Source organism: Xiphophorus hellerii, chromosome 17 (genome assembly GCF_003331165.1).
Source record: "Xiphophorus hellerii strain 12219 chromosome 17, Xiphophorus_hellerii-4.1, whole genome shotgun sequence".
Taxonomy (NCBI): domain Eukaryota; kingdom Metazoa; phylum Chordata; class Actinopteri; order Cyprinodontiformes; family Poeciliidae; genus Xiphophorus; species Xiphophorus hellerii.
The window spans coordinates 19,505,857-19,530,027 of NC_045688.1; the positions used below are offsets into that span (position 1 = coordinate 19,505,857).

At 44.8% G+C, this 24,171-nt stretch overlaps 2 protein-coding genes across 2 annotated transcripts in view; one reads left to right on the top strand and one right to left on the bottom strand.

The window, feature by feature from the left end:
• The first annotated feature begins 14 nt into the window (after nucleotides 1-14).
• Nucleotides 15-4,078, top strand: tmem121b (transmembrane protein 121B). Its single transcript, XM_032589358.1, has one exon. It carries the CDS (start codon nucleotides 259-261, stop codon nucleotides 1,501-1,503), a length of 1,245 nt encoding a protein of 414 aa, XP_032445249.1. The 5' UTR covers nucleotides 15-258; the 3' UTR covers nucleotides 1,504-4,078.
• Nucleotides 4,079-4,818: 740 nt separating this feature from the next.
• Nucleotides 4,819-24,171, bottom strand: part of il17ra1a (interleukin 17 receptor A1a) — a 28,436-nt gene continuing 9,083 nt past the window's right edge. The window contains exons 3-11 of the mRNA XM_032589356.1: nucleotides 13,143-13,289; nucleotides 12,775-12,896; nucleotides 12,169-12,295; nucleotides 12,005-12,052; nucleotides 11,790-11,935; nucleotides 9,756-9,830; nucleotides 9,565-9,634; nucleotides 8,341-8,454; nucleotides 4,819-8,245 (exon numbers count right to left, since the gene is read on the bottom strand). Coding sequence (XP_032445247.1) covers nucleotides 6,810-8,245; nucleotides 8,341-8,454; nucleotides 9,565-9,634; nucleotides 9,756-9,830; nucleotides 11,790-11,935; nucleotides 12,005-12,052; nucleotides 12,169-12,295; nucleotides 12,775-12,896; nucleotides 13,143-13,289 — 2,285 coding nt within the window. The 3' untranslated portion in view covers nucleotides 4,819-6,809. The remainder of the gene's footprint in view (nucleotides 8,246-8,340; nucleotides 8,455-9,564; nucleotides 9,635-9,755; nucleotides 9,831-11,789; nucleotides 11,936-12,004; nucleotides 12,053-12,168; nucleotides 12,296-12,774; nucleotides 12,897-13,142; nucleotides 13,290-24,171) is intronic.

Consider the following 24,171-nt stretch of genomic DNA (forward strand, 5'->3'; position numbering starts at 1 on the left):
TTTATGATTTTAATGATGACACTCATCAAAACATGTTTATTGGTTTTTCCATTGTCGATTCCGTTTTATGACTTTATTTTTGTGTTTTTATGATGTAAAGCCCTGTGAACAGGCTTGCTGCTGAAATGTGTTTTACAGATAAACTTGGTTGATTGATCGAAGGGACACTCGATTTCCACATCTCACTTTCACTGCTGACTGTCAAACTGAAGCTGATGGAAATGATGTTTTCAGTCTGCTGTCCGGGTTGCATTTTAAATGACTGGACCTAATGCAAGCAGAGTCCATTCCCTGAGAGTCCATGCCTTCTTTGCCGCGGCTCCCAAAGAAAACCAGCAGAAGGGCAGAAAGTGGATGAAGGGAGGCGGCAGCACAAATACAATGATCTCTGAATCTGGCGGCATTCATCAGAACAGCGATCATCCTCCCAGCCCCTTATCCTCCTCCCTCCGCTCTGCAGCCTGCCAGCTGAGCAGCAGCCGGGACACCCGGAGCACCAGCAGCAGCTTCCAGCCTCTGTTCTCCGCCTGCATCATGACATCTGGGGAGTTCCTGCCGAGCGCTCCTCTGCTGGTGCACAAATCCAGGAGGAGCCTGCTCTACAAGTCGCTCTGCTTCCTTCTCCTCTTCTTCCAGGGCGGCGTCCTGGACTTCTACCTCATCCTCTTCACCGACCTGTACTGGTGCTCGTGGATAGCCACGGACCTGGTGGTCATCTCGGGCTGGGGGGTTTTCTTCCTGAAGAACGCTCGAAGCCAGAGAGAACGGGCCTGCGGCTTTCACCAGAAGAGCTCCATTTTCGGCTGCAACCTCGGAGAGTTCACCTATGCCTACCTGGCCTGGCTCATCTATGTCATCGCCTGCACCCCGAAAGTCGTGCTCATCCTGGAGACCTCCATCCTGGAGCTGATTGCGCTGAAGGTGCCGTGCGGCGTGACCGGTTTTAAGATCACGGTTCTGCTGTCCGCGCCGCTGCTCTTCTGCCTCATCAACTCCATCGTGGTGGATTTAAACGGCCCGACCCGCCACCACTCCCAGAGCTGCTTCACCAGCACCTGCCTGGACCTGCTGGACTCGTTCACGCTGATGGAGATGCTTCTCAGAGGCGAGCTCCCCTCCGTGTACCTGAAGTACACGGTGATCACGGTGTACTTCGTGGCCCTGGCGGTCCCGGTGGTCTGGCTCTACGAGCTGACGGCGGCGGAGCTGCGGTGCCGGTGGCTGTGGGCCCGCTTCTCCACCGGACTGCTGGTCAACGCTCCGCTGCTCGTCGTGCGTTGCTTCCAGGTGTATGTCTACAAGATGCCGGTGTCGGTGTTCATGTTCAAGAACATCTTCTTGCTGGCGTGCCGCCTGCTGGAGCTGCTGGAGCAGTGCGCCGCGGTGCAGGGCCTGCGGAGGCGGACTGGCACCAACAACCCAGCCCAGTTCTCCCACTGCGTGTCCGAGAACGACATGTGTCCCCACGGATATGTCAACACTCTGGCCGTCACGCAGTCTTAATCAGCCTGCATGTGCTGGAGGCTGGCGTGGGAATGAAGCAGACACAGCGGGGAGCCAAGCCGAGCCTCAGCGGGCAGACTGCTGCTGTGGACCGGGGGTGGGTGGGGGTGGGGAGGGCAACACCACAGGGTTGCTTGTCAGTTTGTCGGATAAAAACATCCAGGTTGCAGGATTTCCACTGGCAGAAGATAAAGATAAACCAGCGCAATGACAGCAGCACCGCGGATCTCTTTCATTTCTAGAGGCTGGAAACTGGATGTTCAAACAGATTCTCTTTTTTATCTCTTTTTTGCGAAGTCAGCAAACTTTTCCTTTCTTTCTAGATAACAGACCTCCACGGAGTCTTCTTCTGATCTTTGTTGCTTTTTGGGGATTATATCACATTACTACTTGCCCTACACCAACACCTTGGATCTGAGGAACTTTCTGTAGAACTTTAAATCATTTTCTACAGGACATGTTTGGCTGTTTTAGGCTTTTGTCTCATATTTCCAAGCTCTTATTTAGAACCAGTTCACACAGGTCACATTCAGATTAAACTGGTGCAAACAATAATAAGAATAATAAGAATAATAATAATAATAAGAATATGATCCTGTTGAGTTTTGGACATAGAAGCAAAACGTGTGTTCTGACTCCAGATGTCATGGACAGCAGCAGTTCCTGTTCCTGTGGCTTTGTGCTCCATTTGTCAGAACCAGAGTAGAATGTGTGTCTGTAGTTTAGTGACTCAGAGGAGTGGACCTCTGTCTGCTGGTGTCACACTGTCATGGCTGATGCCACAGTGTTAGGGCAATGAGTTCGATCTGATGTGATGGTTCTGATAGGCCGCCTGCTCCGTCCCCACTGAGCCGTTCAGATTTCAGCTCTGCTCTCAGATGAAGGTGATGGAATGTAAAGTGCCTGTCAGAGCATGAAGCCGGTAACCTGGGTTACTGCAGGAGGTTCACTTAATGGCACAAATGGAACTTCTGGTGGTTGTGCCTTGAAAGCCTCAATATTTCAATAAAACACCAACTTCATATCTTATCACTTTGACTTAAAACACAAGAGGCTGTTCCCAGTGTTAAGGTTGTAAAAAATTATGGCTTTAAAAGTCCAGATTTGGACCAAATGTTTCTCCAGCCATGTGGAGCAGAGAGCTGTGCTGTGCTCCTCCCCCACCTGTTGCTGTACATGGTCAGGGTTTAACTTTTCCCTGAAGGAGAAGCTTAGATGGTGGGAAAAATTAAAGAAGATCAAATAGACATATTTGCACAATAAATACATGTATTCACCGTCATAGTGAATATGTTATATTCAATCAACAGAAGTTTTTAAATGAAAGTGATTTTATTAAAATAAACACTTATTTGGCAGAGTCAGAATGCAGGGCAGCACAAGCGGGCAGTTGGTCGTCTTCTGGTAAGAAGGTTTTGGGTTCAAATCCCCAGTTGGGGTCTTTCTGCATGGAAGTTTGAATGTTCTGCTTACGCATGTGTGTGTTCTCTCCTTTTACTCCATCTTCAGTTCAAACACTTGACTGTTAATTGGTCTCTCTACTGCCATTTGGCACAAGTGTGTGTGCGTGTGTGTGTTAGGGCTGTAACAATCCCTCAAATGATTCGAGTACCTCGATTATTAAAATTCCTCGAGAAAAATGTATTGGCCTTGAAGCTTCGATAAATTATGCTTTATTATTTAGCATGCCGAGTTCCGGGCAGCGCTCTTATTTCCGCCTGTGAGTTATTGCTCAGTGCTGGCAGCATAACGTCCAGTTTTCTGGGTTTTATCGAGAGAGAAAAAGGGAGAAAGAAGGGGTGAAAGGGAGATCGCAGTTTTTTTCTGATTACTCGATTAATCATAACAATAATGGATAGAGTACTCGATTACTAGAATATTCTTTTACAACAGCCCTAGTGTGTGTATCTCTGGGTTGATGACAGACTGCTGTCTCGCCTAGTGACTGCTGGAGCTGCCCCAGGGTGACCCACAGACAGTGGATGGATATCAGGATGCCCAATCATAGAGCTTTTATTTGCACAGTGGAGTCTTGGGTTTTGCTCCATAACCTAATTGAGAGAGCAGGTTTCTGATTCAGCCATAATCAACAAGTTGTCTTACCCCAACACTACATCCCACTCTTGTACATTTGCTCTGTCATTTAGTGAAAGATCAGGGTGGAATAGTGATATAAAGAGCTTAAATAGAAGGCAGTTAATCTGCACAGGTGGGCTTTGACACCAGCTTTAGAAAATAATGTGATTTTGAATGATAATTTGTCAAAAGAAACAAATAATATTGTTGGTCTCTGATGCCCACAAAAGGGATTAAATACCTGAGATTCTCCATCAGTACAAAAAGACATTCGCTGTCTTCAGGAGTGAAGCAGACATCCACCTGCCTTCTGTTCAGGCACTTATCACTGCAATGACCTAAATAGAACATATACTGTTGATAATGTGTGCTCTACATGTGAGATGTTGCTTAGTGTCTTATTTTAAGTTGGAATGTCATGCCTTATCCTGCTTGATGTGGCAGTTTGTGCAATATTTCACAAATAAAAATACATTTAATGCCTTTTGCTGAAAATGAACTTGTGGATAGTTGGTGCCTTGTGTGGATCCATGAAGGACCAGTGAGGAGAAACATTCCTCCATAAGGACCCACAGCTTTAACTTTAGTTCTGTTCTGTTACAGAAATCAGATCTTTGTCCTGCCTGAGTGGCTCGCTGCACCTTAAAGTGTCACAGTAGAGTAACCTGAGTGTGTACCGTTCATGTCTACCTTTTTATTTTGATTTTTTAGTTCTTCCTCCTTCTAGATCAGTAGAAGCAGATGAAACATTCTGGGTTTATTTTCTGGGTTTGAGATGCTGGTTTATCGTCATGACAAGCAATTTTATGAATTTCCCAAATCTAGTTTTATTTACTCATCCGCGTGAAACTCTGCTGGCCTTGTTCTGCTGTCCAGCTGAAACCATCGTCATCCATTTACACACACTGTGTGAACACATGTGGAGTCCAGTTAAAGCCACTTCTGGAATCCATTTATCCATCCATTAACTGAGGTCATTAAATGACAGATCTGTCAAGGTCAAAGCCTGAAGCACACATTTCATGATAATTGAGATGAATGGCTTTATATGCTGGTGACAACAATAATTATTTCTGAATCATTGCTGCATTAAAGGCACTTTATGATGTTTTCCGCAGAACAGCGTTCAGCTTAGACTCAAACCTGAACTTCGCTCTGCTCTGAAGTAACTGGAACATGCTGCTTGAGTTCAACACACCCTGCACTCATGGAGCAGGAAGCACAGATCCCTTCAGAAAGTTAGGATATTATTACAACTTGGTTTATTTCAGGAGCGTTATCACATATACATATACAGTACATGTCTATATTAATTACACACAGGCTGGTGTTTTCCACCTCTTATTTATGATAATAATGATAATTTCCCATTTACAGTTAATCAAAACATGACATTTAAAATTAGAATATTACATCATACCAGTAAAAAAAACATTTTATAATACAAAAATGTGGGATTAATGAGAAGTACATTTAATACTTATCTTGTATTAAGGTTATTTTCAAGATACATTTAATCTGACAAATGAGCCTCATCAGAAACCATATTCTCATTTATTGAATATGACTGCAGAGTGGTGCTCCTCCAGCTGGCCCTTGTTATCCCACAGAGCAAATCATTTAATTCATTTACTGACCATATTAATATAAATAACATCATTCTGCTGTGCAGTCTGACCTCTGCTGTCTTCTTAATTGTTGTCAATTGACCTGAAATAAATAAACTCAAATGAATTGAATGAAGACATAAGGTCATAGTTCAGCCATCAGGAAGCCACTCCAGAGCGAACACTGGTTGGTTTCCGTTTCAGTATCTACATGATGTTATGTTCCAGTTCAGATTCCTTCATCAAAGAACCATAAAAATCACTATCTTCAGATTTCTGTTGATTTATGGTAAAACTTTTGCTCTAGAAGTTCTTTGAATGTATTATTAATTATTAATACAGGAATATTAATGGTCTGGCAGGGCTGAAAGAATTTTTTAATGTTTCAACTCAATATTTGCACATACTGTATGTCTTCACCTTCAGTGAAACATTTCAAACTGGAGGAAAGTTGGACAAAATTCCTGTGGAGAAATGATTCTGTCATCTGCCCATCTGTCACGTTTGTATGCAATGTATTACTTAGATTTTATGTTGCATGTAAAAGCAAATTCAGTTTGAATTCCCTTAATCCAGCAGCACAAAACCTTTACCCCAGACTAATACCAAAAGCATCCAGCCAGAGTGCAGTGAAGCTGTGACCTGCATGTAGCAAAAAGTTCTGACGGGATCAAAACCATTTCTGGATGTTTGAAGGAGCCTGTCACAGAGAGAACAGATCCACACGAGTCCTGGAGTCAGAGCGTTCATTTCCTTTTCTTACACCATCCTTTCTTTATACAGGAAAAAAAAATCTCTTAAGACTCATGGTCTCATTTACAAGAGAAATATGTTACATACATCACAAACAACATAAAAACAGTAAACAATAATAAAAATCAGTACTAAGTACAGTATTGATTTTTAGAATTGTTCTAAATCAATTATGTAATATATACATAGTATAGTATTGTTATAGTACAGCTACTATAACAATACCATCTCCAACCCAGATGTGCTGTATACTGTATCTGTATTGATCTAATCAATGTAGCTTAAGATGGAGTTTTATGTTGTTGAAGACTGAAATAAAAAGAAAACCTACCAGTTGTCTGTGTTTGTATCTTTTTGTTCAGTGGATGTAAACGTCTGTTTTCAACCGTATGCAGTCCAAACATACTACATACATTAACAGAACAGAACCATGTTGCTCTCAGCTCAGCTGTTTGTTGAATTTCTTGTTCTGAGTTTCTCAGAACCTAAAATAGGTTTCTTCTTTCTTATATCACATTAAGACATTTTAATCATTCAGATTGTCTCATCAGTATGCATACACAGGATCAGAATACCACAAGCAAACAGTGTCACGAGCAGGAACTGGGACTTTGGCACAGGGCAGAGTTAATGAGAATGAAACCTAAAGTGAAAGATGTAACACTCTCTTTACTCTGTCTATGAAGAAATGCAATTAAATGTCTGTTTTGCTTTACAGGTCCAGGTATGTCAGCTTGTTCTGAAAAGTCACATTTGAGCATTAAGTGTAATGTCTCTGAGGGTCTGAAGAACTTGGCATTGGGTAAAAAAGCTTCACCTAGACAGTCACCACAGTCTGTTAGAGCAGGAGATGAAGGGCCGGCACTGTGATCAGCTGTCAGAAATCTGAAACAGCTCCTCCTGCAGTCTGGCTAAAGCCTTCATTGGATCCTCTTCTAAAGGGGTTTCATGTTGGGATGATCCTTTGGAGCTGTAGCCCTGGTCAGATCCACTGCTGGAACGTTTTGCACCTGGCTCAATATCCTCCTCCATCTCCACAGGCTCAGCCAGGCTCAGTTCAGGTAAGGGAATATTCTCACTCTGCACAACAGAACTGGGGCATCCAAGAGAACTTGTGTCAGAAAAGTTCTGTTGAGCCAAACGTACTTGGTCTGAATAGACATACAGCCTTTTGTTCATATGCTGCAAAGAAGCTTCATCATCCTCAGCAGACTTTGGAACAGATGATGGTTCCCTGAGGGACACCCAGTTCTGTTGGACAGAAGACTGGCTCCTGAAAACAGGTTCAGCTACATACGCAGACTCTGGCCCGGGGCTGTGGTGGTACAGTGGGACTTCTGTCAACACTTCCACCTGGCTTGGTGCATACAGACGTCTGCAGTCAGAATTCATCGCTGGTAAAAGCTCTGTCACTGAAGACATCTGCTGCCCTGGGTTTAACTCAGGTGTAAGGATGTGAACAGTGCTGCAGCTTTCATCAATGTCAACATTGTGAATGTAGACTGGAAGGCCATCTCTGATAGGAGGGATGTACTCAAAGACAGGAAGGGTCTGCAGTGGCTCAATGAGCTGGTTGGCTTCACAAATGACTTCCTCTTCACTGAGAACACACTCCTTTTCAAACCAGTCCGGATTTTCTGTCTGATAGGCTTGGAAGGTTTCAATAGCATCTCTAAGGGCTTTACCAGAAGCACAGCTGGAATATTCATCCACACCGATTCCCTCGATGTGGCTGACCTGACCTGGCTGATATTTCTCAATGTCTAAGATACGGAAGTAGAGTTCCTCAAAGTGCTTCATCAGGTTGTATTTGATTCCAATGTCAAAAACTGAAGGCACATCCCTCTCACTGCTGATGTCCCCAAAGTAAGCCACCATATACTTGCCCAACATGCCTGCCTGATGCATGTCAGGCAGGAAGAGATTTAGAAACGGAATGAGGATGTCATCTGTGGGGCAAAGTACATCTTCCTTCAGTTTCACCTGGCCTTGACCACACATCGCTCTCCACTTTGCCTGAACTCCAGGTGAGCACAGTACCAGGATCTTGTCGGATGGGTTGTTTAATTGCTGCCGTTGCCACTCCAGCCAGCGGAGACGGCCAACCATGCTCACTGAGGAGGAGTCCAGCAGGTCTACCAGCACCCTGGTGCCACATTTGGCCTGAAGAAAGGCACACAGCTTAAGCACTACTTCCCTGTAAAGGTGGTGGTCCTGGGAGTAGATGACCAGCACTTTGGGTTGTGGTTTAAGTGGCGTCTGCTGTGTTTCACCGTCCTTTGGTGGAGTAGCAACGTAATGTTTACCTAAAGGTGGATGAAGCGATCTATGAGTGGTACGAAACTACACTTCCTACATTCATTAAGTTCAAAAGTAAGAATTTGAAAAAAGTATTCCATACCGCGCTTTCTGCAAATGACACACATCACTGCTGCCACTATGATACAGATGGAAACCACTGCAATGGGAACAAACAAGTACCCAGGGGGAAGCGGATCTGTCTGAGGTGTTTTCTCTGTAAGAAAGAAAAGACAAGCGATTGGAAAGTTTTAGAGGATTCTTGTCTCCTTGTCCTTCTCATTTAGCAGCCAGGCTTTTTTTTTTTTTTTGCTTTATTCCCAACATCTGAAACCTACAAATGTTTTAGACACAATATGCTGAGAAGCCTTTCAAGAAGACTTGCTCTGAAATAAGTCAGGACAGACATCCTGGGCTTTATTAAGTAAAATGTAGAGCAAACTAATACCAAATAAAGCTTCTGTAATTCTGGATTAAAACAACAAAAAAAAACTGACCACAGTATCTGAATGAGTGGGCCACATTCCCAGAGAAAGTTTTCCTTCCAAAATGTAGTCTGATAAAATCCAACCTTGCACTTTCAGAATGTCAAAATGTCTCTGAATACTAGTGACTGCAGTCAGATATGAGTATAAGCAGTTTCTTTAAAAGTATCCCAGGATGACTTTTGTTTTGAGCTGACTTAATAGAGCAGAAAGTTGCACAAAGAGTTCTGAAATATTGAACAATTTGTGAATTCAAACAATTCAACAATTAAGTTCACTTGTAAAGGTTAGAGTGCATTTTAGACTCATCCTGAAAGTTCACATGAAATCCAAATATCTCTAACTTATTAGTGTTGAATAGTAATGCTGCAAATATGACACATGATGGGATCATTATTACATTTACTAACTATGACCAAGTAAAGGTCTGACCACTCTGACCTGGCACTAACGTTTGTGTAGATGCCGTTGAGGCAGGTTTCCCTCAGATACCCTTTAGATGAAGCCTATATGCTTATTTGCAATAATCGAGTGCTCTGAATATATTACGTCCACTGATGTTTTGCTAGAGTGCGTGTGTGTGCAGAACTTGAAAAAAATTAATAACTTTTGCAAAAGAACGCTTTTATCTACTTGTTAAAATTCTAATGCTGAATTGTATCGCTAGAGTTATTTTAGTAGCTGATCATCTGTTTCCATCCAGTCCTTGTAAAATACCTTTCTTTAATGAGACAAAGTAGACAGAAATCACTTGTCCCAGTTGGAATATAATGGAAGGTAAAGTTTTAATGGCTAAAGATTTTAGCTGCCATCCATCTTTGCCATAAAACAAGATTCTGTACCTGAACAAATGTTATGAGTTTTTCTTTGACGTGTACAGTCGTTGCCACATTGTGGGAAAAAAGGTTTAATCTGCAGGAAAAGAAGAATCAAATGAATGTTCATATTTAGCTTAGATGATGCAGATGTATTGCTAATAAACACAAGCATGGCTGACGTAATGGAAGTCAGCAGAAAAAATGAAAACATATACCTCAGCATCAAACTGGCAGCAGAATCTTGGCCATTTGTGAAGACTGAACTGTACATTCACTGTCTCCTGATTCTCCTGGGGAGAGGTTTACGGAGAAGTTAGTATTGCAGGGGAAACATATACATCCACACAAATACACACACACACACACACCCGCCCACGCCTGCACGCACGCACACACACAAACTCTCCCACATGTATACTTATATGTGCCATGTATTTGATGCATTGTGGGAACTATTTTCCTGACACATATTACTTTGTGGGGACCCACTGCTCCATGGGAAATGCTGTTTTTTGGTTAGGTCTAAGATTCATATCTTAGACCTAAGATGTGAATTGAGCTTTGGTACGGTTAGGGTTAGGCTGTAGAAATGAATGAAAGTCAATGTAAAGTCCCCACAAAGATAGTGCGACTAACATTTTTGTGTACGGAAAAAAAATATGGTCACAGATAAGTAAAGTGGCTTCAGACTGCAGAATGTTTTGATCAGTGTCAACCTACACAAAACGGAAAATGCCTGTATCTTCCTCAAGATAACATCGGAGTTGCATCTGTTCACCCTCATGTTGGAGGATCACTTTGCAACACTAAAACTCATTGCATGAATATATTTTAGCATCTGAACTACGTACATTCACAGCTCCAGACATGAACTAGCCTTTTTTGTTTTGAAAGGCTAGTTCACATATCAACATTTTAATGAAGTCAAGTATTTTAGAATGCATAGATCACAACATCAAGCATCAATGAGCATATTGATCTGTCTATGTGATTTTCTTTGCTTGCTTTGTTCCAGCTGTATCATAATGTTGTTGTGGATGGTGAGAGAAAAACTGCATTCATTAAGCAGCAACTTATGCATACCGTTCCCTGTTAAATAACAGGGAACGGTATGCATGATCAATAGTGGAGACAAATTATTGTGTGCTGTACCCTGAGAGGCATGCACACTAGCACATAAACCCACAGCAACAGCCAAAGAGTTTTTTAACTCTTTATCTTTCCTAAACAAATTTATTGACTGAGGTTTTGCTGTAATTAACTGAATGTTCTGTCTTTCATATTTAGAATTAAAGGCTTGCTTATCCAAATTTACATAGTTAAAATTATCTGCTTAGTTGTCCTAAACCACTTAAGGAATCACACTTTACATTTATTTCTTTAACATTGAAAGTATTCCTGAATCAGCGCTTTTGTTTCTTTTCTGTGTGTCTGGTTTATCCTCTCAAACCCCCACTGGTTGTTCACACTGAGAAAGGTTCTGGTTCTGCTGGAGATTTTTCCTCTTCGCTGTTGCTATGTGCATGCTCAATATGACAAACTGCAGTAAAGTCTGCAATGTAAGTACTATCAACTGAAACAAAAAATGGCTCAAAGAAAGTAAACAGCAAGTGGTTTTCTGGCCCAAAAGCTTGGCTCAGGACTTCCTCCATCTGAATCTTTCCTCTATTTGAAAGCTTTCTTTTTGTTTTGAGTGCGACATTTAGAACTCCATAATGTGCACAAAAACCTAGTTTACATTTCAGAGAGACAGTGATAGATTAACATATTTAATGTAGATTAGTAGATTTCTTCAGTCCATTTTATTTACCTAAATAATCATTAAATACAGTATATTACTAAGGTTACTAAATATATATTAGTCCTACAAGTTCTGAGATAATCAAACCATTTCAATGGAAATGTTATATTATGACTTTGATCTATTTTTTGAAAAATGTCTCATTCATTTACATGAAGTATGAAATTGGGGCTCTCTGGTTAAAATAACTACCTTTTAGAATGATGTTTGATATATTTGAGAATACTGAGTCTGATAAAACTTACAATGCAGAAACTACTATGCGTCAACAGCTTCAGCTAATGTTCCACCATTTATGAGGCTTTAGTGTTTTTCTACATGTTTAGTGTTCTCCAAAAAGTAAACACCACATAAACATACTCATTCTAATGAGTTCATGTACAACCCTGGAAACAGATTACTGTCAAAGTCGACTAAGGTATGTAACAGCCATGAGGCTGAGCCTCACCATGAGCACAGGGGTGCTGTCTGTGATGGAGCCACATCTCATTAGAACAAGGTATTCCTTACACAGAGTGCTGGGGATGAAGCTGACAGCCAGGGAGCCATTGACTGGCTCATGAACCAGGCTGATGTTAGGTTTCCACAGACTTCCTACAGAGATTACACAGCCTGTTAGCAGTTTTAAGGACATTGACCTGGGGAAACAGGAGTATGACTCACCTCTCTCTATGCAAACCTGGGTCTTCTTCATGTTGGCGTGGTCACATCCTTAAAAAAAACACAGATTAAGAGGACATATTAACTCAAGAGAAAATCAAATGGAAGATTTCCTGACAGGTTTGTGAATCACAAACCAAAAACAACTGCATCCTGGTTTTACTCACCTGGGACCTGAATTTGTCTGCTGATGTCAAAGTTGCTGTGGCCTTGCTCTGGTCTGGGGATGTTATAGACAGACACATAATACTTCTCACCAGGATTCAGCACCAGAACATCAGAGGAGAACAGCCACTGAAAACACACAAATAAGTCAGTCCAAAGAAAGAATTCTGGACTCAACAAGTAAAATGCTTCTGGTTTCCTGCTTCTGTTTGGAACACTTAGACTGAATAAGAAATCAGTGAGAGCAATGCAAACCTGACCAGCTTCATCATCTTGGTTAAGTATGAATATTAGTAGATAATTAGCCTAATAAATAGATTCATTCTGTTTGCTTCAGGATTATACATGGTTTGCAAAGGAAATCTATGTACAAAAATATTTTGTACAAAATATACCTGAAATATCATGCAACCTACCAAATATGTATAGCATCCATGCAATACTTTGTTATTGTACTAGATCACACATAAATATTACAAAGACAACTGTGATTTGCCATGTATGACAACTATATTAAAATGACAAAAAAATAGAAGAAACATATGGTTTCATTTTTGTTTCCAAACTTGGCAAGAACTGATCTAAAATATGAAACATGAGTCACTCACTTTCTCTTCTGATGGGCTTCTCATGTCGAGACGTTTTTTGAAGGAATATCGAATACACCGCTGCTCATTAGTGGACATCCGAAGAACATGAAGCTCAGTGGCATTCAGGAAATGTATGCTACCTGTTGATTAACACAGCTGATGTTAATGTTGTCTTTGTCTATGTTAGAAAATGAAAAAATAAAAAGAACAAACTCCAGTGAGAATCAGCTGACTGGAGAATATTAAACTTAAATCCTAAACTTTGCAGAGAGACACTGACAATGTTAGACATATTTGCAATCCATATAAACACTGAATTTTAACAATACTTTTAATATAATCAAACAATATACAGTGTTAGTGTTGCAACACTAACGCTGACTCACCATCATCCTTTAAAGTCCAGTTAGCCTGAAGGACAGGCTGCAGTTTCCCTGTTTTGTCTATCCTGGTTTCTATAGCAACTTGCAGGTCGTCTGGACCGCTGGGGGTGTACTGGTGACTGATCAGCCACCCAGAGTCCATACAGTTATCTGCATAAAGAGACAAACTCACACTGAAATGCCTCAGTATCTAGGGCTGCCATGATAACAATAAGTTCTGGGACGATAAATTGTCTCAGAACTTATTTAGAAAAACGATAACATTGTTGTTTTGAGAACATTTTCAAGTAATATAATAGCAATAATGGCATAAAAATGCAAGAACACATTCTCAAAGATCAATAAACTTTCAATTCTAATGAACATTTAAACACTGGAACTGGAAGATATTTTGAATATCCAAAATAAATATAGAAAACAACAAAGACAACCAATTAAATAGATTAGGATGCCTCTATAAATAAAATTATGTTAAAAAAAAAAAGATAATTGAGGAGCAAATCACCAGACCGAAGACTTCTATCAGTCAGTTTTTGGTTAAAAATAAAAGAGAGAGAGAGAAAAAAAGGGGGGAAAAAGATAAATCAAGCAAATGAAAATTATTCAAAAACTATTCTTTTAATTTATCATGTGATTAATTCATTTATTGCTTATTGTGACAGGCCTGTCAGTATCCATTCACTATGCTATTTTTTTATTTATCCTAAAAATACTTAGTATTTTATATATTATATGTGGTCCTAATTTAAATATATACAATAAAAAAATGGCAGTTTTTCTAATACATAAATACGCATACATATGTATACATACATACATACATACATACATACATACATACATACATACATACATACATACATACATACATACATACATACATACATACATACATACATACATACACACCTACATACATACATACATACATACATACATACATACATACATACATACATACATACATACATACATACTGTCAAGAAAACTGGCATAAGGGTATGAGATCTTTCCAGGCACACGCAGAAAAAGATGCATAATGGCTTGGAAGAAATAAAGTAATCCTGTAGTTTGATTAAAAGTTAATTAAGTTGAATAAGTCTGAATAACATGAATATAAGTAATCACTCAATAACTTTCTGCAAAGCATCTCTGATTAATGATCTGTAATGATTTAAATATGTAATGATTATGTTAATAATTACCAACAAGGAAAAGATGTGATGTATTGTCAATGAATATGAAGTTATAATCATCTGAAATCAATTTAACAAGAGGTTGAATGTGTTTGCTGAGTTTTAATAGATAAAGTGAGTATAGAATATAGAAGAGACGAATGTGCAGTACAGCTCTGAGAACAGGAAATGTCGCAAGCAGTTCTGAACAGATGGCCAAGGAGCACAGGAAGAAAGGAGAAGTACGGGAAATTCCACTGTGGTCAGCAAGCAGGTTGAGAAATGGGGGGGACTTTTTCATGAGAGACAGCGGCCGTGAAGAAAGTCACGTAGGCCAAACCTCCCCATACACATACATGGTGGAGAGAGGCATAAAAAGGGGCTGAAAAGAGGAACCAGCTGTTCCCAGTCCGGCGGCGCAGAAGGAGAAACAACTCACAGAGGAGCAGATTAAGCTACGGACCACACTTCAGAACCACGGGGAAGCTCGGACTTCACACCGCTAAGAAAGGACTGGGTCCCATCGCCCCATCTCTGGTTCTTTATTCGACCGCTGGTCTCGTCTCAACCCAGCCTTTTCAAACTCTGCAACAAGACTTGGAGGAAGGACAAAGGTCCCTCAGGGATAAAGAACTGGGTTTTGCAAAAGGATTCAGACCCTTTCTGCTTTGCTACCTTTCTGAGGAGGGTTTTTCCACACCAGGCAAGGACCTCAACCAAGGACGCAAGAAATTCCTGTTGCCAAAAGATCCACCATCGCCTGGGTATGAGTTGAATCTGCTCATTGAAATTCTATTTCAGAACTTGCGACTTAACTCTTAGGGAAAGGAGACAGAGTAGTATGATTGTACATGTAAATTTTATTACACTGTTTTTGAACTATTTACAATTGATTATTGATCTGTATGTCGCATATCCCTGCTTAAGCTTGCTTAATAAATTTATACTATAAAATTCTGATGAGGTTGGTGGACATTGGAATTAATAGAGTCATTTAATCTTTGTCCAGTTCTTTTAATCAAGGTAAAACTAATGTACATGATTCAAGTAAATAGGAGGCTTCATAATTTCCTTTGGTGAGAGTAAATAATGACCCTGGGACTTACATCTAAGTCACTAAACATAATCTAGCCGGTTCCAAGTGCAAGTTATGATTTAGAAAGTGGGCTACCGTTAACAGAAGTGGTTATTGGAATTATGCAGCTGCGAGGGCTACTCAGCTGATTGTTTCTTAACTGTAAAGGGTCATAACTTCTGGATTGGAGGTAGTTAGAGCTAGACGAATCACTTTCGCCACCAGTTTAAACAGATTATCTCTTATAGAGCACTTTTAGGGTAATACCCAGGACTCAGAGATTTTCCGGACCTGTTAGACGGAGAACTGGTCAGTAGACAGCCCTGTGAAGTTGTGAGGAGAGGGCGGGGCTGACTATTGCAGGATAACCTACATGGCGCCCAACGTGGGGCGGCGCACAACTGAGTAGGCGGGCCCCAAAGACACCAAGTCGGTAAAAACAGATGTGAGACTCTGAATAGCCCACTTGGGTTGCTGACTCTTAGGGAAGAGAGTTAGTGGTGACTGATAAGGCCATCAGTCACAACCCTCGCAGTAACTGTATAGCATGCAGGTGAGGGAAAGCTTCTACTGAGGATAGAATGACCAGATCCAGACAGTGAAGCCAGTAGCCAACACAGCCTGGACCCATCCCTACTCGAAAGCGCAAAGAGAGGCTTTGGGGGATAGGCGACTCGAAGACAAAGACAACTATGAGTGAGGAAGAAGAAAGAGGGGAACTGAATCCCCTACAGAAGCCAGCAATGGAACAAGAGGCGAGCAACATCAGCCGAGACGAGGGGAGTCATCGACCTAGTCTTTCCCAATCCACGATATCACAAATTCCTACGAAGCTGATATTGCTCGGTGATGGATTGGATTCCTGGACTGAAATAAACAAGAAAGCTTTCTATGGATCCCACTACACCCTCGACAAGGAGGTGGCCCAGAGAATGATGAAGCACTTAGTGCAAACTCGGATATACTTTTGCACCCAGCTTCAACACGGTCACCGTCTGGGGGTCGTCAAATGCCCGGTGAAGGTTGCTAGGAAGACGGAGGTTAAAGAATGGCTGGAATGGTTCGCCAAGCTCCTTGAAGAGTGGGAAGCTGGTGAGCTGCGGACTGTCTACAGTCCCTCCGAGAAGTATGACAGCGTAGTAAAAACCGCTACATTGGCAGCGGGCATTGACGGGATTCTAGTGGACCATCTTGCCAAGGGGGTGCGCAAGTTTCAAGAATATAACGAAGCCCTGCAGAGACTTAAGTTATACAAGGAGATTAAGAAAAAGGAGCAGGCCCTCGAAGAGGCAGGGTCGGAGGTGGCCGAGGCTCCGTCCCGATTGCCCAGCAGAGCCACGACACCGACTCACCAGCGGGAGCAACCTTCGAGGGTTCTGATAGACCTGACGGGCGGCAGCGACGACAACGACGGCGGTGACAGCAGCGACAGCGGCAGCAACAACAACGACGAGGGTCCCTCAGCTCCACCGGGTCCATCGCGGAACGAGGACATCCCACCTGCACCGGCCAATGAGGACGACCCCGAGGGAGCGCTCGTCGGCAGACTCACAGAGGAGCAGTGGGAGGATGCAGCCAAGGAATGGTCCCCTCAACGGGACCCGGAGCTCGGGTTTCATCCCCGAGTCCACAGCACGGAGAGAAGGCCTCCACAGCCACCTACGAAAACTTCAGCGGCCAGCAGTTCCGACGAGGACGAAGAGGAATCGGACGAGGAGCAGTGGGGCCCCGGCCGCCCCAAGAAGAAGACTCAGAAATCGGACACCTGGAGGATGGCCCGAGAACTGGCCGAAATACCACCAGGGACCGGTAGCATAAGGCTGCAATCCGGGCTCATGATTTATCAGTTTATTGGAGGGATATGGGATCTTGAGGGTGATGGACTAATTGTGTTTACCAACGACAGATACAAGATCCACAATAAAAACTTCCGACGCAACCTTAAGAGCCAGGCAGGAAAGTGTTACAAAACAGACTCAAAATTGCTGGAAGCTTCCTGTAGTGCAGCAACTCGAGGAGACATAATAATAATGAAAGGCCATAATCTCCCTTATGGTGCTGTAATCCTAGTCCCGATTGACGTTTACCAAGAAGGAGAGAGTCTGGAGGAATATCGGAAGAAGATGTGGCACGGACTCGAGCGGGGCCTGACGGCAGCCAGCAACGAATGCATGAGAAGAGTAATAGTGAGTGTGCAGGGACTAAGATCACCGGATCTGCCGAGGGACACCGCCAGATCAATTGCGGAGAACGGAGTGGTGAATATAGCCAGAACCAACAGTCATTTCTTTGTGCTCAAAGAAGTGGTGGTGGTGGTTGACCCCCGTCTGCATCGACTCCGCACTGAACAAGGGGTGAAATTGGCAGCTGAGATGGAGGAGCAATGCCGCATTAGCCATCCATCACAAGAAATCAAGAAATATCCCTTAAAAATTCCCCAGAGTGAGGTTTCAAACACCACCCAGAAAGGTAAAGCTAAGGCCGTGCAGCCACCCAGGATAAAGATAAAGGAGGCATCTGTTGAACCAGGGTTCTCCGCAGCAAAGTACGTTAAGGAGTTCTCGTTTGAAGAGAGCCGCAGTGAACCAAAAAAACCCAATGTGGGAAGAGTCAAGAATGAGCAGCCGACGGTCCCGAAAGAAGAAGGACCGATGGAACCAGCTAAGATTCGACCGCTGAACTCCCCTGGGAGAGAACCTCTTCGACAACAACAGTATGAGGACATCAGCGACTCGGAGGACGAAGAGGAGCAACCGGAGATCGAACATCCTGGAGAAGAAGAAGAGGAAAGTGATCACGGCAGTGTCTTCTCCGACCCAAAGCAACCACCGGCAGAACACAAGACACTCCGAACAGGACAGCACCGGGGTAAGAAGAAAGAAATGGAAACCTTTGACATCGAGAAATCGTCTGAAAGACTGGCAAGAGACGTGACCTGGGGTCCAGTGCAGGCTAAGGACGGACGGCGTACGTATGTACCCGAGGTCGGTCAAACCGAGTACCAGATCCCAGCGGGATGGGCCAGCAGGTTGGGAGACCGGGTGCAGCTCGAGGTGGAAGCGACAATCGGAGAATGGGCTAACATCCTGATGACACCATCCTGCTCCACCCTGACAGCACACTATTCCCTGACTACCAACTTCAGGAACGCATACATTGGAATTATGTATGATGTGATGCTGCGACGACTGAAGAAAGCCGCCTACAAGTACTCCAGGGAAACTCAACAGCAGCTGGACGAAGTGTCGGCTGATGAAGAGGAACCTCAGGCGACGTCTTCGGAGCCAGGACCGCAGATCCCGGCGAGACAACCAGAGGTGTCAGCTCAGCTACCTGCCACTAATACGGGACAGGACGCTTACGCCGAGCTGAAGAATCTAAGGCTGGTGATCAGGAGTAAAAACGCAGACGAAAACAATGAGGAATATCTGAAAGATGTTTGGCCAACTGTGCTGTCCACCACCAACCACGAGGGAGCCAAAAAGTTGTGGCTGACCAGCGTGACCTCGGACCCGATGGTTGGAACAGATTCAGCACAGAGCAACTATGAAAGGCTGGTGTTGGAGGACATGGATGATGAAGAGTCCCAGGTGAAGAGGGCCAGAGGACGGCTGGACAGGGGAAGCCGGTTGGAACCGCTTTGGCACACACTTAAGCAGACCGTTTCTCCTGCGAGATATGTGAAAGTGCTGCGTGAAGTGACAAAGGGACGCAGGGGAGAGATCGTGTTCGTGAAGTTGCCAGTGAGAAGCACGACAGTCGCTCAGATGGATGTAGCAGTGCAAGGGTTCGACCTGGAACAGCAGTACTACGAGGACAAAAGGAAGAAGGAGGCTAGCCAACCGGCAAAGCCACCTGGAAGGGTTAATATCAGACAACCACCCAACTTCCAGAGCAGACCGTTCCAGCAAGGAGCACCGCCATCCAACTTCCAGAGCAGACCGTTCCAGCAAGGAGCACCGCCATCCAACTTCCAGAGCAGACCGTTTCAACAAGGAGCACCGCCATCCAACTTCCGGAACCGGCCGTTCCAGCAGAAACCACCAGGACCACAAGGGAAACCGACCAACCCTCCGGCTTCATCAAACCAGCCAGGAAAAGGTCAGTTCCTGACAGATGAGGAGTATAGGAAATTGAGCCCAGAAGAGAGGACGGCCCTCCGTGAGTCCCGTAAAGCCGGGGCCGGAGGGTCACCAAAGTAATGGCGTCCAGGTCGCGGGTCATTCTAGAAAATGCCTACTGGGAGGGGGACGAAATCTACGCTAAAGTGGAGGGAGTACCCTACCTGGTGGACACAGGAGCGGAGGTGTCTATGACCCGCAAAGACCTAAAAACAGCAGGACACCTGAAGGTTCAGTTTGCTAATGGAAAAATAGAAGAAATGCCGTATGGGACCTGGAAAGGAGTAGTGTGGGTGAAAGGTCCCTACAATCTCCTCACAGTAAAAGACTTAGACGAACTCAGTAAAAAGAAGGGCACACATCGCCGACTGGAGCGAAGGCTGACAAGCTTGAAAGCAAGATTAGTGAAAGTCGGCCCGACCCAAACAGGATCAGAAAAGCAAGACTGGTACAAACCGGTCGACATACCAACGGTGACAGAACAGAAACTTGAAGAGAGTGACTTCTCCCTGGCTGGGAAAGAGAAGCTGCGTGAGATCATCGTTACGGCACAGGTGGCACGGTTCAAGAACGATTGTGGAGATTTGGGCCCAAAGTTTGTTCATCACATCGAAGGTGGGGTTCATCCACCTGTTCGGCAGTACCCGTTGAACCCAGGAGCAGTCGAGGAGATGGACAAGATCGTGAAGGAACTGGGTGCCCTAGAGATCATCAGAGAGGAACTCAACCCGATCACCAACAGCCCCATCCAGGCGGTGAAGAAACCTGAATCGGCTGGAGGGGGTTGGAGGCCAGTCATCAACTTCAAGGCCCTGAATCGGAGAACAATAGCAAACCGAGCCAGTCTAATCAATCCACAAGGAGCGCTGAAAACTCTTCGAGTCAAGAAGTTCAAGTCTTGCATCGACCTAGCTAATGGATTTTTCTCCCTACGCCTAGCCAGACAATCGCAAGGTAAAACTGCATTCACCCACAAAGGCAAAAGCTACGTGTGGCAAAGGTTACCCCAGGGCTACAAGAACTCCCCAAATGTGTTCCAGTCAGCAGTGATGGAAGTACTGGGGGACGTAGGTGCTACTGTGTACATTGATGATGTTTTTATTGCTGATGACACAGAAGAAGAACACCTAGAAAGGCTACAAAAAGTAGTTGAAAACCTCACTAAGGCAGGTTTGAAACTAAACCTCAAGAAATGTCAATTTGGACAGTTCCAGGTGAACTATCTGGGTTTCCAAGTCACGTCGGACTTGGGACTCTCGGATGGGTACAGAGAAAAGCTGACGAACATTCAACCACCTCAGTCAGAAAATGACTTGCAGAAAATATTGGGACTGTGCAACTATGTCAGGGACCATGTACCCAACTATCAGAAATATGCCAAACCCTTGTACCACTGCCTGAGGAAAAGTGAGGACGATGAGAAAGAGGGAAAAAGACCCTGGGTTTGGACAGCAGCCAATCAACAGAACTTAGAGGAACTGAGAAGGGCCATTCAAGCAGCTGTGAGATTGGAACCAAGGAGTTTGTCAGAAAGACTAGTGGCAGAAATCAGCTGCGAGAATGACGATGCCATGATCAAAGTGAGTAACGAAAATGGAGGCTTGGTTACCCTGTGGAGTTACACCCTAACTTCTGTTGAAAAGAAATACCCGCAGGAGGAGAAGGAGCTAGCGGTGTTAGCTCGATATTGGGGCGTGCTGAAAGATTTAGCACAAGGACAACCAGTTAAAGTCATCACACAAAGTCAAGTTCACAAGTACCTAAGAAAAGGGACTGTGGAAAGTACTAAAGCAACCAATACTCGGTGGGGAAGATGGGAGGACATCCTGCTGGACCCGGAGCTTGAAATTGGGCCAGCACAACCCACCAGTAAGAAAAAACCACAAGAAACACCTGAGAAGCCAGGACAACCGGAATGGACAATCTACACCGATGGATCCAGAAAGGGGTCCGACCAGTCGGCATACTGGGGATTTATTCTGAAGCAGGATGGCAAAGAGAAATGCCGTCAGAAAGGAAAGGCCCCCGGTAGTGCTCAAGCCGGAGAAGTGACGGCAGTACTGGAAGGATTGCTGGAGCTGGTGAAAAGGAAAATCAAAAGTGCCAGGTTAGTAACCGACAGTTACTACTGTGCTCAGGCCCTTAGAGAGGACTTGGCCATTTGGGAAGAAAATGGTTTCGAGACAGCAAAGGGCAAGCCAGTGGCACACAAAGACTTGTGGAAAAAGATTGCTGAGCTAAAACTACAGTTGGAAATAGATGTTGAGCATCAAAGAGCACACACGCATGAGGGAGCTCATTGGCGTGGGAATGATGAAGTGGACTGTTATGTCCAACAAAGAAAGATCGTCTTTGTCGGTACCGAGAAGTGGGACAGTACTCCCAGAGGACGGGAGGTCCCAGAAGAATACGTGGTCGAGGTCGTGCGGAGCGTGCATGAGGCCCTTGGACATGCAGGCGTGCGACCTACACGTAAGGAGCTGGAGGAGCAAGACCTTTGGATCCCAGTGAAACAAGTCCAACGCGTGCTAAGGGACTGTGAAGTGTGTGGTCAATACAACGCAGGTCGCCGAGGGCAGCGGATGGATGGGTTGTCCATCAAAAGCACGGTCCCCTGGGGCTCAGTCTGCATGGATGTTGCAGGTCCCATGGGAATAACAGGAAGGAGAGGTGAGAAGTACCTCTTAGTGCTGGTGGATTCTATGTCGGGGTTTGTAACTACAAAAGCAGCCAGGAAAGCAAACGGCAATAGTGTTGTCGGCATGCTGGAACAAGTATGCAGTGCCCTGGGAATCCCGAAAGAGCTGCGCACGGACAATGGGACTCATTTCCGTAATTCACAGGTTGACCAGTGGTGTCAGAAGTATGGAGTAATGCGAGTTTACTCGCCACCCTACACCCCACAAGCTAACGGAGTGGTGGAACGAGCCATTGGGTTAGTAAAAAGCTGGATAGCTAAAAATGCTAACACCAACAGTTGGAGCACCCAAGCGGTGGAAATAGGGCAGGCCCTGAATGACAGAAGCAGAGCCGAGAGGCCCGCCCCTGCGATGGAACTCAACCAACGACCGTTCACCACGAAGGAAGTGGGGCGGGGCTCCAGCGACAAAAAGGAGAAGCTGACGCCCAGAGTGCCATTCCGAGAGGGACAGCGCGTGTGGGTCAAAGCAAGAGAGCAACCTGTACATGCAGCAGTAAAACCCAAGTTTGAGACAACTGACATCGTCAAGAAAGTACTGGATAGGAACACAGTATTGCTGGAAAGAAAAGGGATCCAAGGAGTTGAGCAGCTCAAGCCGGTTCCTGACTAAAGTGAAACAGAAGCCGGTGAAATGGCCAGTGAATCATGTACCATTCCACCCTATCTCGGACTGGCCACCGTGAAAGGGGTGGTTGTAATTAGAAGAACACCTTCAGGGATTTGGGCAGGACGAGCCCTGAAGAAATTGGATTGGGCTAAAAATGGAGTCCTGTCGGAGGAGAGAGAGATGCTGGTTTGGGGGAAAGCTAAAAGCGGCTGTCCGGTTTGTTTAACGGACCACCATCTCCCCATTATCTGGGAAGGACCGGGCCGTGAGAAGCCAAGGCACCAGGGGGCTACCGCAGAGATGCTACAACATCTTCGCGTCTCCCCGGTCACGGTGTTGAACAATACAATCTGTGGGAACTGCCGAGTGGGTTACCTGCCCCGGCTTAAGTTGGAAACCCAATGGGGGTGGCTCAAGGAAGAACCAAGAACTTGTTATTGCACGTGGGATGGAAATGAGCTACACCACTGTCCTGTGTGCGAGGAACAGCTAAGGAGCGGAGAGGTAACACTGACAGGCGAAGCTGAAGGGTGGCAAGTGGCAAGGTTCTACAGCTCGCTGCGGTATTACAGAACCTACGGGCGAGTGCAATCGAACTATGGGAGCCCCATACCGATAATATTACCAGGACCTTCCGCTCCTCCGAACACTCCAGAAGAACTGGACCCATGGGTGTGGAGGAGGGAAGAAGGACCTCATGATGTCCTGTGGGATTCTGTTCAAGCCGCCTGGCCGTATGACGCTGCTAGAGCTTCCCTGTCCTTTCCACCACTGAATGCCAACCACTCTCCTGTGGTCTTCCGGGTACATCGGCCTCATGCATACCAACCATCAGCTGAGGAGCTAAGTGCACTCCCAGATGACGCCCGAGAGCAAGCCGTTAATGGTGGGTGGACAGGCCCCTGGGAACTGACCACCTGGGCACATCTGATTTTGGAGGTCATCAATGACTGCACAATACCAATAGTAGATCTGCCGGATGTACCAAGGGAAGATGGGGTGCGCAGCTCAGATATGTATTACTACACCACTGAAGTGGACGGATGGGGCAGCAATGCGGTAAGACCAAAGGAGAAGTCTTGCCTCTACTGGGTGACAGCGGAATCCCAGTTTCGGGATGGAGTTTTGCAACACCCGGGAGGCGTGGCTCACAGGGCGGGCACGCCCTCTGATCCTAGTACCTCCTGTCACGTCCAGCTGTCAGTGCGCATGATCACCGTCCCCTATAAAGGGATCTACTCAGTCGGAGCAGCCATCAAAGTGGTACCAGACGAGCAGACTTACGCCACCGTGTCCAGTACGGAGCCGGAGCCCCCCAAGAAGAAACCCAAAACTCACGCCTGGCAGAAGCTC